This window comes from Salvelinus sp. IW2-2015, linkage group LG15 (genome assembly GCF_002910315.2).
Source record: "Salvelinus sp. IW2-2015 linkage group LG15, ASM291031v2, whole genome shotgun sequence".
Taxonomy (NCBI): domain Eukaryota; kingdom Metazoa; phylum Chordata; class Actinopteri; order Salmoniformes; family Salmonidae; genus Salvelinus; species Salvelinus sp. IW2-2015.
In genome coordinates, this window is record NC_036855.1 from 27,042,765 (window position 1) to 27,056,521 (window position 13,757).

Here is a 13,757-nt window from a genome sequence, read left to right on the forward strand (position 1 = left end):
AATTCTAAAGGAAGTTTGTTTTGAAGTGTCTATCCTCTATCTGAGAGACAAAAGATCAGGAAACATGTCATTTTTTATGTATTTAACCCCTTATTTTTGTCACTAAACAGTCTCCATATATACAGTACTTCCATACATTTTTTCAACTGATAACGGTGGACCTTCAGACGAGTCTTGTGAGGCCTGTGGGCATCCTAGAGCAAAACAACTTAAGATGAGTCCCAAGATGCTTGTGGGGGTTGAAGAGCAAAACGTAATGGTTTGTAGGCCAAACCGTTCAGACGCTACGGACAATTTTGTGAGAAGACCGATTTTCGGGATGTCGCACGGTCTGACAAACACCGTTCTAGCTCTGTCACCTTCCACCACAGATGCGGAAGTCTTACATTGGTGGATGCGGTGGATTGAGACGCATCCACTGCCAAAAAACATATCTCTAGCTTAAAACAGATTTTTAACGGGGATATTTGGATTATGCTAATTACATTTCCGCGGGGGCATGGACATCGACCTTAGAGGGTTAACTAATAGGGCTGACTGTTTATGGTGTCATTTATCATAACAGATTATATTCAACCAAGTGAAAACACCAAGAAATTATTTGATCAAATGCACACACAAGAAGAACAGCAGCGTTCACAGTTAACACAACCTCAGCACAGCAAAAGATGAAAGGAGAAGCGCATGCCAAGGATGAAGAAAATGATGAAAGAACGTGTCATGGAGATGAAATAAAAGGGGAAGGAAAAGAAGACGTGTGAACAAGTCCTCCACAGAGACTGGTGAGAACGATGGAACAAAGTAGTGTGTTTAATGTGTATTTTCCAACTAATATATGCATACAGGAAATGCATGTAGGTAAGTGTATGTGGGCAACAGAAAAGGTACGTGTGCAGTGTGTGTGTGCGCACGCAATGGGAAAGTGCTTGACCTGCTGGGAGAGGTAGCAAAGTCATCATACTCATAGGTGGGCGAGAGCTCCGAGCGACTTCCACCGCCCTGGGAGAAGGGGATGTCTGAGGGACTGATCCCAAACTCCTTTACTCTGCACAGCACAGCACCAGGCCCAGAGCAGGAAGAGGGGAGGAGGAAAGACGAGAGAAGAGACGAGGGTCAGGACAGAGCTACAGACAAAGAGTCATTTTCCTTTCACCATCACCTGCCTGCCACAGTGGCACTCCTTCAGTCTTTCCCATATGTAGCCTACATCTGATCAAACTGCTGCAGGCAGATATACCCAATTCTGCCTATTGAGGCTCAAAAGCATTATCTGCCCATAGCTAAGCACAACAACGCTGCGTATAAGAGCACAGTGAAGACCTCAAGGTCATTACTACGCCTTGTGGGTGTGATCAGTTACCATAGAAACCTAAAGGGAGAGTGGTCAAAGAAGAGGTTCCTATATTCCTTTTCCCCCAGACTAGAGTTCTCTGCGGATCGCAGCTGGAAAGCACAGGTGTACGAGACAGATTCCCATGGCCAGCTGTAACATGTGTGCCCACCTGTTAGCGTAGCGTAGCGTGTTGAGGGTGTTCTCACAGGACGTCATACCAGGAGAGATAGTTGCTATCTGGAAGGGACAAGAGATGAGGAGAAACTCAGTGGCGGTAAGGGAAGGACAGTACAAACACCTAGTAAGGTGGCCTGTCTTTTGCAGAAAGTGTGTTTACTTTCAAAGTGAGGAGAATATACACCCAGTATACTGACCTCTACATGGTCGGTGTAGTCATAGGCCCAGGAATCTTAAAAATAGTTTATTTTAATAGAAATTATTCATAAAATCAGAGATGACTGAGCCCAATGCCAGTGAGGAGAGTCAACTCACCAATTACCAAATCCAATAACGAATGATGAACTCACCATGCATGTGCGGGAGTTCTCCCCTATGAAGGAGTCTCGGAGGACCTGGGTGAGCTTGCTGGCCCTGAACGGAGTGTGAGGTTTGTTCCGCCCCAGCGCCCTGATGCACTCCTGTTAGGGTTAAAGAGAGACATGATGAGCTACAGTCGGTCTACTGCAAGGCCTGACTGGCTGACTGACTGATATACACATACTGAGAGAGGGGGACAGGAAAYATGCAGTTGACCATTTCTATAACAAGTTATTTCTAACTAGGACTGCTAGTTCTTTTCAGCTGAATCAAATAAACATGTCAGACAGCACACGATGGAGCTGTAATCGCAGTGACATCCAGATGGTACTACCAATATTACAAGTTARTTCTCGTGTATTGGCTGCTATCCTACTCAAACTAAAATCAAGTGGGATGGAACAAAACGGAGATGGTGACCAAATCCAAATGGTGACCAATACTAACAAGTTATTTCTCCCTCGCACGTAGAAATAAAACACACTTCCTTTTACAAATTATAACCAGCGTTATGCTGCTGTTGTTGCCAACTAGCGGGGAAGAGCTCATCAGGACGACTGACTGAACCCATTCATCTCCACACTCCACTCTCAGCTGTGCGACATGTGGACAGTTCACGAAAATGGTTCGCTCCTACAGACAGTGAATCAAGTGGCCGTGGCTTGCTATATAAAGCGGACAGACATCGAGGCATTCAGTTASTGTTCGATTGAATGTTAGAAATGGGAAAAACCAGTGACCTAAACGACTTTGAGCGTGGTACAATCGTCGGTGCCAGGCGCGCCGGTTTCAGTAACTCAAAAACAGCCGGCCTCCTGGGCTTTTCACACACAACAGTGTCTAGGGTTTACCCAGAATGGTGCAACAAACAAAAACCATCCAAGAAGAATCGTGCAATCTAACAAGCGGGCCACAAACAGGCAAATAACAGCGCATTACAACAGTGGTGTGCAGAACGATATCTCTGAACACACAACTCGTCAGTCCTTGTCACGGATGGCCAATTGCAGCAGACAACAAAAACCGGGTTCCACTCCTATCAGCTAAAAATAAGATCACAAACACTGGACAATTGAGGAGTGGAAAAACATTGCCTGGTCCGACAAATCCCGGTTCCTGTTGAGTCATGTAAAGGTATGGGGAATGTTTTCCTGGCACACGTTAGGTCCCTTGATACGAATTGAGCAACATCTCCATGCCCTGGAGAATTCAGGCTGTTCTGGAAAGGGGGGGGGGGGGGAAAGGGGGGGGGGTCCAAGCCGTTACTAGATGGGTGTACCTAATAAACTGGTCAATTTGGGCTCTCTCTGTCAGATTCCTCTGCAGCTCCCGCTGACCTCTCCCTTCTGACCTTTAGTGCCAGCAGGCTCTTGTTGATCTCGGCTCCCTCCAGGCGTGTCTGGCGGTCAGCGCTGGACGTGTCGGCACCCCTCTCATTCCCCGCCAGGTCGATCAGGGAGAACTTGCCGTGCATCTTCCCCTTCCTTCTTAGAATGATCTGGAACACTGCATGGCTACGGGACGAGTGGGCGTTGGCCGAGGTCTGACCTGACGTTCTGAGAATATGGGACACAGAAATGGAGAGAGACAGAGAGAGAGACCGTGAGAGAGACCGAGAGAGAGACCGAGAGAGTTTAAATGTAATGCACAAAAACACTTTAAAGATCAATGTTTAGGGCAACTCTGGGATGTTGCCACAAATACCTGCAGCCGTTGCCCACTTCTATGAGTTTGAGAACGTCCTCTGTGCATTTGACGTCTCTCTCATGCAGACCCACCACCTGCACCTGCTGCTTCCCATCTTCCAACACCCGGAGCTTAGCCTTACCATTCAGCAGGTCAAACACCTATAGGACCGGACCACAACACAACCACAGACTTAACATCTTCCAATACACTCAGCTTGGCTTTATGGTTCAACAGGTCAAACACCCGTAAGACCTACACAACCCCACACACACACACACACACACACACACACACACACAGGTGAACAGATGACAACCATCCTCCAACACCTGCAACTACACACGTTTAATACAACCATCAGATCAAATAACTACACAACCACAATACAGCCACAGTCAGGTCAAATGCCTAAGACCACAACACAACCACACACGGTCAACTTAACACAAAACTAGTCTGTCACTCTGTCGACATAACCACCCACTGGATCAATACACATACCTTCCCATTACAGTCCGGGTCAAACACCTACAACCACAAGTTGATGCTCAATAAACAAGTCATTAAATCACTTGCCTTTCCACTGTAGATTTCAAAGAAAGTTGCGTACACCTGAAGATCTAACTTCCTGTAGCAGGGTTTCTTCAACATGACAAACACATCCCGAGCTGAATGAGGACAAAGGGGAAATATAAAGAGTTTTACCATTTTAATAGGATCTGAGCAGTACACCACCAAACCTCATAATAGTCCACTAAGAATCACTTGCCTGCTAATGCGTAAATTCCTTTKGAACAATCCTGGTTCTTTCCAGAAAAATCTCCACCCATAGTCTGAAAAACAAAGACCTCAATATTCACAGTTCTGCTTGTGGGTTGAAAGATGAATAAAAAATGTCTAGGCCTTTAAGAAATGGAAATGCAACAACGCTTGTACACACTGAACTTGGATGTCGCTGATGTATGTTATTGTTAATTGAGTGCTGAAATAACTGGCACGAATCAGCAGCCGAGATGAGGCTGGTGTGTGTGTGTGTGTGTGTGTGTGTGTGTCTGGCTCACATGTGTTTTGCCACTACCAGTCTGTCCATAGGCGAAGCACGTGGCCATGCCCCTCTCAAAGATAGTCTCCACCAGGGGCCTGGCAGTAAACCTGTAAGGGAAACACACACACACATCCACTCATCAGTGTACGTGTGAAAACACACTGTCTCGCAAAACACACACTTGAACACATTCCATCTAAAACACCCTAACAAACACACACCATCAAAATACTTTCTATACACACACACACACACAATAATCCAAAGCAAGCATTCCTACTGGACTGAATTCCAGTAAAAACATACATTAGCACAAGTCAAACAAAACAGTTGTTTTAGTGCAACAACCGCCCGCTCTCTGTCTGACCTGTAAACCATTTCATTAGTGGTGCTGTCATCGAAGGCGTAGTCGAAGCGGAAGGTCTGGTTCTCCAGGTAGCGTGTCAGGTCCACCTTCTGCTTGGGCTCATGGACCATCACCACATCCTTACTGGGGATGGTGATCACATCCAGGTCCCTTATAGTCAGCTCTGGAACACACACGGCCATGTTAACGAAAGGATACAAAAGAAGATCGTTTCCCTGAGCGCGGGCCATAAGGAAATACCTGAATATGACWGATTCGGACCGTCCAAAGGCTCATTGTAGGGAAACTCATGATCCCTTCCTCATCTATGACTGAAGGCTCTGTTTGATGTGAAGGTAGTCCTCCTTACCTTTCTTGTTGAGTGGACGTTTCCTCACACAAACACATATTCTGTGCTCTTCAATCTGACAAAAATAAAAACGCAAATTGATCAGGCCGCTGTGGGTTATCCTCTATTTGGACAGAGAGAGAGCAGAGTGTCGTCTGTACCCACCAGGTCCGCGGTGGACAGCGGCCGGTAGTCCAGACTGGCACGGAAGTCTCTGATCATATACAGGATCTCATAGTTCGGGATGGTGGTGTCCACCTCCTGACACGGGAAGAGTTAAGATACTGTTCAATGTACGCGTTCATTCATTTTTCAAGTAACCACCAAAGACAATGTTTTCAACGACTAACATGGCTATAGAGAGGTTAAATAAGTGAGCCAATTCTCTKATTTTATAAAATAAAAAAGGTATTCGAGGAAAATATGGAGGGAGGGGGTCAGAGGATAGCCGGAGGATTCCCCCTGTACCTGTGCTTTCTTCTCTCTCAGCTCCTGTTGCTGTATCCGTCGTCTCTCCCTCTTCTCCTGCAGTTTCTCCACTTCCTTCACACAGTTGGACTTCCTCCTCGCTGCCACAGAGGAACAGAAGACACAGGCAAAAAGGAACAGGAAAGGCCGTCACAAATGCTGCCTTTCACAGAACATACACACCCTCAGCCTATCTGAAAGGGATCTCTTCCTCTCYCCATCTTCTGGCGTTTCCCTTAACTCTAGGGCTGTTCAGACAGAGTGGTGTCTGGCTGTGGGACTGGGCCTAGCTAGCACCCAGGGGGACAGCAGCTCTACACACACCGCCTCCAGCTCTCACAAACTCTGCATCTCTAAAGGGCTTTATGACGGATCCTGCAGCTCCCTGCTAACCCTTCACATTACTATACTATTACACTAGTACAGAGCTCTTCTTGATTGACCAACCACTGACACAACAATAGTCAAACGCTGCTTCTTGACTAGGGAAAGCAGAGACATGAGTACATAGGGGACTTTCATTCCAGGTTCCTCAAAAGTTCTATAAACCCCCCCCCCCCCACATTAGTTTGACTCTTAAACACACAGAAACACCCAATATGATTATTACAATTTAGAAACCCAATTCATCACTTGAACACCCACATCAGATTAAGAAAAGAGGACAGTATAAATTTAGGGTCAGTAATCCCTTCTGATTCCACCAGACCCAAAGATATCCGGCTGAGCACCACTGCAACCATRCCTCCAGCATACAGCCCATCCGAACGCCTGCAAGCTTGTCATTCAAAGCAGAGAGCAAAGATTAATAATCTGCAGTAATCTGGGGGAGCAGGGCCAGGTCAGAGACAGGCTAGGCAGGCCGGCGGGAACAGGATTGAGAGAGCGCTACGAGATTGTCTTTGTCTCTGATTCCACTGGTGGTGGCAGATTACCACACAAAGGGGGAGTGGAAGGAAATTAAAAATACAATTGTTTCTGCTAGGTCCTACTGAGGCGAAAACTGCAGTGTCAAAGGCTACTGTGTGTGTGTTCATGTGCAGTGTATTCGGAAGGTATTCAGACCCCTTGACTTTTCCCACATTTTGTTACAGCCTTATTCTAAAATGGATGACATCGTTTTTRCCCCCTCATCAATCTACACACAATAGCCCATAATGACGAAGCAAAAACAGGGTTTTAGAATTATTTGCAAAAGTATTCAGACTCTTTGCTATGAGACTTGAAATTGAGCTCAGGTACATCCTGTTTCCATTGATCATCCTTGAGATGTTTCTACAACTTGGAATACACCTGTGGTAACTTCAATTGATTGGACATGATTTGGAAAGGCACACACCTGTCCATATAAAAAGGTCCCACCTGTTGACAGTGCATGTCAGAGCAAAAACCAAGCCATCGAAGGAATTGTCCGTAGAGCTCCAAGAAAGGATTGTATCGATACCCCATAATGACAAAGTAAAAACTGTTTATTTTTTGCAAGTGTATTAAAACATTCTTTTTTTTTATTTTTTTATCACATTTACATAAGTATTCAGAACCTTTATATAGTACCTTGTTGGAGCACCTTTGGCAGTGATTACAGCCTCGAGTCTTCTTGGGTATGACGCTACAAGCTTGGCACACCTGCATTTGTAGAGTTTCTCCCATTCTTCTCTGCAGATCTCAAGCGCTGTCAGGTTGGATGGGGAGCGTTGCTACACAGGTATTTTCAGGTCTCTCAAGAGGGTCTGGTGGATCGGGTTCAAGTCCTGGCTCTGGCTGGGCCACTCAAGGACATTCAGAGACTTGTCCCGTAGCCACTCCTGCGTTGTCTTGGCTGTGTGCTGGGGGTCAATGTCCTGTTGGAAGGTGAACCTTTGCGCCAGTCGGAGGTCCTGAGCGCTCTGAAGCAGGTCTTCATCAAGGATCTCTGTTCATCTTTCCCTCGAGCCTGACTAGTCTCCCAGTCCCTGCCGCTGAAAAACAACACCACAGCATATTGCTGCCACCACCATGCTTCACCTTAGTGTTGGTGCCATGTTTCCTCCAGACGTGACGCTTGGCATTCAGTCCAAAGAGTTCAATCTTGGTTCCATCAGACCAGATAATCTATTCTCATGAACTGAGTCTTTAAATGCCTTTTGGCAAACTCAAAACGGCAAACTCATGTGCCTTTTACTGAGGAGTAGCTTCCGTCTGGCCACACTACCCTAAAGACCTGATTGGTGGAGTGCTGCAGAGATGGTTGTCCTTCTGGAAGTGTGACCATCAGGTTCTTGGTCACGTCCCTGACCAAGGCCCTTCTCCCCTGATTGCTCAGTTTGGGCGGGCGGCCAGCTCTAAGAAGAGTTTTGGTGGTTCCAAATTTCTTCCATTTAAGAATGATGGAGGCCACTGTGTTCTTGGAGACCTTTAAAATGGGGATCTTCCATTTTTTCATACTCTTCCCCAGATCTGTACCTCGACACAATCCTGTCTCGGGCCTCTACAGACAATTCCTTTGACCTCATGGCTTGGTTTTTTCTCTGACATGGACTGTCAACGGGGGGACCTTATAAAGACAGGTGTTTGCCTTTCCAAATCCTGTCCATTCAATTGAATTTACCACAGGTGGACTCCAATCAAGTTGTAGAAACATCTCAAGGATGATCAATGGAAACAGGATGTACCTGAGCTCAATTTTGAGTCTCATAGCAAAGGCTCTGAATTATTTGTAATACATTTTCAAAAATTCTAACAACCTGTTTTTGATTTGTCATTATGGGGTATTGTGTGTAGATCAATGAGGGAAAACATGTATTTAATCCATTTTAGAATACGGCTGTAACGTAACAAAATGTGGAAAAAGACAAGGGGCTGAATACTTTCCCAATGCACTGTACGTACAGTACCAGTCAAACGTTTGGACACACCGACTCTTTCAAGGGTTTGTCTTTATTTTTTTACTATTTTCTACATTGTAGAATAAAAAATAAAGAAAAACCTTTGAATGAGTAGGTGTCCAAACYTTTGACTGGTCCTGTACGTACAATGCCTTCAGAGAGTACTCACACCCCTTTACTTTTCCCACATTTTGCTGTGTTAGAATTAATTTTAAATTGTTTAATTGAAATGTGTCAATGGCCTACACACAATACCCCATAATGGCCGTGTTTAAAATCAAAATCAAAAGCTGAAATGTCTTAAGTCATTAAGTATTCAACCCCTTTGTTATGGCAAGCCTAAATAAGTTCAGGAGTAAAAATGTGCTTAACAAGTCACATAAGTTGCATGGACTCACTCTGTGTGCAATAATAGTGTTCGAAATGATTTTTGAAGGACTACCGCATRGTTGTACCCCACACAAAATTATCTGTAAGGTCCCTCAGTCGAGCAGTGAATTTCAAACACCGATTCAACCAAAGACCAGGGAGGTTTCCGATGCTCGCAAAGGGGCACCTATTGGTAGATGAGGCCAATGGTGACTAAGACAACTACAGTTTAACGGCTGTGATAGTTTTCTCCTGAGGATGGATTAACAACATTGTAGTTACTCTACAATACTAAACTAAATCAAGTGAAAAGGAAGTATATACAGAATTTWAAAAATATTCCAAAAATGCAACAAAGGTGGCAAAGAATGTAGCTTTATGTCCTGAATACAACGCATTATGTTTGGTGAAAATCCAACACATCACTGATGTGACTGGCAAGGACTAGGGTTTTTTTTAGGATAAAAAGGGAATAGAGCTAAGCACAGGCAAAAGCCTAGAGAAAAACCTGGTGTTCAGACAGCCTGCCAACAGACACTGGAGACAAACCCAGCTTTCAGCAGGACAGTAACCTAAAACACTAGGCCAAATATACACTGGAGTTGCTTACCAAGACGACATTGAATGTTCCTGAGTGGCCTTGTTATAGTGATTCTAACATGTATTGACTCAGGAGTGTGAATAAATTAGATATCTGTATTTAGTTTTCAATACATTTGCAAACCTTTCTAAAAACATGTTTTCTCCTTGCCATTATAGAGTACTGTGTGTGTAGATGGGTGAGAAGAAAATATTTAATACATTTTTAATTCAGGCTGTAACAAAATGTGAAATAAATACTTTCTGAAGGCACTGTATGTATCAGTGGAGGCTGCTGAGGGGAGGACGGCTCATAATAATGGCTGGAACAAAGCAAATGGAATGGCAACAAACCATGTATGTGATACCATTCCACCCATTACCACAAGCCCATGTGAGTGAGTGAGTGAGTGAGTGAGTGAGTGAGTGAGTGAGTGAGTGAGTGAGTGAGTGAGTGAGTGAGTGAGTGAGAGAGAGAGAGAGAGAGACTCAGTGGAATTCTAAAGGGGAACATAGCAGCGCTATAATCAGTGTTCTTCTGCTGTAAATCCAGAAAGCCTGTCTGCTGGCTGAATTACATTTATACTTTCCTATTACTGCTTTGAATATAGCGGAAGCCTTTAAGGTGAGTAATAATCACAAACTACAGGTTCTCCAGAGGCAAGCGGAAGGGTTCCACGACAACATAAACCATTGGGGTTGGGAGAGTTGATACATACAAAGCTGTCCAAACTCCTTTCTTGTTAGCTGATGCATTGACGCTTCTGTGATACACATATGATCGACAAAACTTAGAAATTCAGGAACATCAAGTCTTTTGGTAAAATTCTATAACATACACACGACACATGAAATTACAAAAAAAATTCCCAGTGCTTGTTTAAGAGGGTGAAAATGACAGAACATTCCGTTTTTGCAAAGACTAAATAACTCAAAATGTAAATCCTCCATAAATTGATGTAGGTAGTTCCTACCGTTGGCTAACTGTTGGGCTGTCTGGGCCTGTGTGGGCTGGGCTGCCTGCTGGACGGGGGGAGGGGGAGCAGGCTCTAGCTGCTGGGGCTGAGCTGGTCTGGCCCTGGTCGACACCACTGTGGAACCCAGCACAACAACACAGAGGTCAGAGTTATATTATACACATCAAACATGGCACCCAAGACAAATAAAAGAAAAACTGTCAATGGTCACCCAGAACACCTCTGTTATCCCTGGACGGAGTGTCATTCTTAGTGGGTGCTATTGTTCGTCGGTTCTGAAAGAAAGAAAAAAGATGGAGGTAAGATAAACACATTGACAAAAATAATTGAAGTACATGAGGATTAAACAGTAATCATGGCTTACAAGAGAGATTTCACCGAACTTGCTAGAACACAAGCCTGAAGAGTTGAACACTTCTAACTCGCATGACTGCAAAATAAGGGTTATAAAAATGGACAAATACTGAGAATCAGATGACTTCTTATTACTGGAGCGTCCATTGTTCTGTTCAGTGGTTCTTCTGCCACTGAGGACACTCACTGCACAAGCAGACTTCACCCTGCGGTGAAGACAACAAAAAACAAACAAAACAGGGCTCACCTTAGGGATCTTGTTGACCTTCACAGAGGTCGGCGTTGGTGGAGGCGGGGTCTCTGGGCTGGGGGCAGTCTCCTCTTCTGGGGCCACGTCTGGGTTTAGTGCAAATATACTCTCCAAGTCAATCTGGACAGAGAGAAGAGTGTGTTACTGTAATTGTAGATAACTCATACAGTCATTTATCAACATTTCCACTAGTCTGTTCTCTTTACCCTTCTGGTGTGTGTGTGTCTGTCTGTGTGTTGTTGCAATGAAAGTGTCGACTTTCAATGTACATCTGTCTCCTAACAGTCATTACCACACCTTCTAACAGGAAATTGTACCTATGTCACCGGAACTTCCTGCGGAGTCCACCACCAGTTGGTTTCACCCTTTTAAATTGTCCTTCGAGCCATATTCTTCAGTGTCAATATTCAACAGGAGAATTAACACAATATACTTTACACATCATACCACGGCACTGCTGAATATTCGTTTCTGATTGGCTGAAAGGGCAATCTAGAATATGCATTATTTCTCTGTAATGCACGGAAATAACCAACAGCTATGAAGTTCATTCTTACATGCTCTATGTTTGAGCTGCTTTTGAAAGCAAAAGTCAAACTGAAAGCATTACAGGCATTGTTTAATTACATTTTTCATAATAGCAAGTTAGGAGGACTGATGGTTTGGTTAGCTGAGCTAGAAAGTGAAGAATGTGCCTATGTTACAGTGTATAGAGGGCACTGCTCTGCTCCTCTGTGTAGCTCAGAGGAGCAGAGCAGTAAGACAAGAAACATCTGTATTCAACAGCAAAGCTCAGGAAATATGACTGCTGTAAGGATCTCTGAACTCATGTATATTCAGGGCAGAGAGTGATGTCTGGCGGAACTGTAGAACATGCAGGAAGACTGATCTCCAAAGCTCTACAATGTCTTCAGATGCATTATTCATAGAGCTCAATGCCTAAGAGCTGAGTGGACGCCAGCTGTGGTGCGAGGCCCTAGCTAGGCTTCTTTACCTCTTTCCCTTTTGTGTCTCCATTTTCTATCCACTCCACAGTGACGCTCTCATTGTCTTCATTCAACGACGTGACCATGGCTTGGTGTATTCGTCCTGTAACAGAAAGCATGTGTGGTTGGTCATTATCTAAGGTAATTTCCACGTAAAATGATCCATGAGCACCAACATGTGAGGTTCATAGGTGCATGTCAAGTTGGGTGTCTATTTTTCAGAAATTAAGGTATATATACATTTTTTAAACCATTTTAAAATCATAAACATTTGAAATAATCAAAGGCTTTGATTTCTGGTCAAACAGATACCAGAAAAGTCTTAAAAGTTATTAGAAATACATCAACACACAATATTGAAGACGCCTGCCAACTAATATCAACACTCATTTTGTTTTCTGTAAGTTCAATAAACATTGCCCTGTGCTTTGAAATTCAGTTAAAACTTCTTTGGGCTAGGGGGCAGTATTTTGAAGTTTTGATGACAAATGTGCCCAAAGTAAACTGCCTTGTTACTCAGGCCCAGAAGCTAGGATATGCATATAATTGGATAGAAAACACTCGGAAGTTTCTAAAACTGTTAAAATAATGTCTGTGAGTATAACAGAACTGATATGGCAGTTCTAACCCGAGGAAAATCCATCCAGGAAATGGGATTTTTTTTTATATGTGAGTGGTTTTCCATTGAAAGCCTATTGACTATATAGGGGTTTAGTGCCCAGATTGCAGTTCCTATGGCTTCCACTAGATGTCCACAGTCTTCAGACATGGTTTCAGGCTTGTTTTTTGAAAAACAACAAAGAATAAGGCCTTTTGGTAAGTGGTCTATGGAATCATGCAGTACTGGTTTGCGCGTGTGACTGTGTGTGCTCTTCGTTCTTTTTCCTTTCTATTGAATACGCTATTTTCCGGTTGAAATATTATCAATTATTTAGATAATTGACAACCTGAGGATTAATTATAAACACCGTTTGACATAGTTCGACGAACTTTACCGGTACTATTAGGATGCATTCGTCTGCATGTTTTGACCGCCTTTGAGCCAGTGGATTACTGAACAAAACACGCCAACAAAACTGAGTTTTTGGGATATAAAGAGGGACTTTATCAAACAAAACGACAATTTATTGTGTAGCTGGGACCCTTTGGATTGCCAACAGAGGAAGATCTTCAAAGGTAAGCGATTTATTTTATCGCTATTTCTGACGCCTCTGCTTGGTTGGAAAATGTTTGTATGCTTTAGTAAGCGGGGCGCTGTCCTCAGATAATCGCATGGTATGCTTTCGCCGTAAAGCCTTTTTGAAATCTGACACAGCGGCTGGATTAACAAGAAGTTAATCTTTTAACTGAAGTATAACCTGTATTTTCATGAATGTTTATTATTACTATCTTTGTAATTTGAATTTGGCTTTCTGCAACTTCACTGGATGTTGTCGAGGTGGGTCGCTAGCGGCACGCCTAGCCCAAAGTTAACAAAAACCCACATAGCTTTAAGATAGTCTAATTTCTCTCCCTCGTGGAGGAAAATGAAAGTTCACAGAAGTAACAAGTTAACCTATCAATTAGTTATTTTTTACTGATATCAATTTTGTTTATGATTTATTAAGGGAT

General features: G+C 43.7%; 1 protein-coding gene across 7 annotated transcripts in view; it reads right to left on the reverse strand.

The window, feature by feature from the left end:
- Positions 1–13,757, reverse strand: part of LOC111974824 (kinesin-like protein KIF2A) — a 35,276-nt gene that overhangs the window by 10,152 nt on the left and 11,367 nt on the right. For 2 of the 7 annotated variants that reach the window (XM_024002850.3, XM_070447069.1), the window contains exons 2-17: positions 12,155–12,249; positions 11,158–11,280; positions 10,777–10,831; positions 10,554–10,670; positions 10,299–10,343; positions 5,768–5,868; positions 5,465–5,560; positions 5,321–5,375; positions 4,972–5,134; positions 4,621–4,711; positions 4,329–4,392; positions 4,136–4,227; positions 3,575–3,717; positions 3,222–3,426; positions 1,861–1,971; positions 1,503–1,570 (exon numbers count right to left, since the gene is read on the reverse strand). In XM_024002850.3, the coding sequence (XP_023858618.1) occupies positions 1,503–1,570; positions 1,861–1,971; positions 3,222–3,426; positions 3,575–3,717; positions 4,136–4,227; positions 4,329–4,392; positions 4,621–4,711; positions 4,972–5,134; positions 5,321–5,375; positions 5,465–5,560; positions 5,768–5,868; positions 10,299–10,343; positions 10,554–10,670; positions 10,777–10,831; positions 11,158–11,280; positions 12,155–12,249 (1,624 nt within the window). Of the gene's footprint in view, positions 1–931; positions 1,046–1,502; positions 1,571–1,860; positions 1,972–3,221; positions 3,427–3,574; positions 3,718–4,135; positions 4,228–4,328; positions 4,393–4,620; positions 4,712–4,971; positions 5,135–5,320; positions 5,376–5,464; positions 5,561–5,767; positions 5,869–10,298; positions 10,344–10,553; positions 10,671–10,776; positions 10,832–11,157; positions 11,281–12,154; positions 12,250–13,757 lie in introns of all 7 variants that reach the window. The other 5 variants (XM_024002848.2, XM_024002847.2, XM_070447068.1 and 2 more) reach the window with 5 other exon arrangements.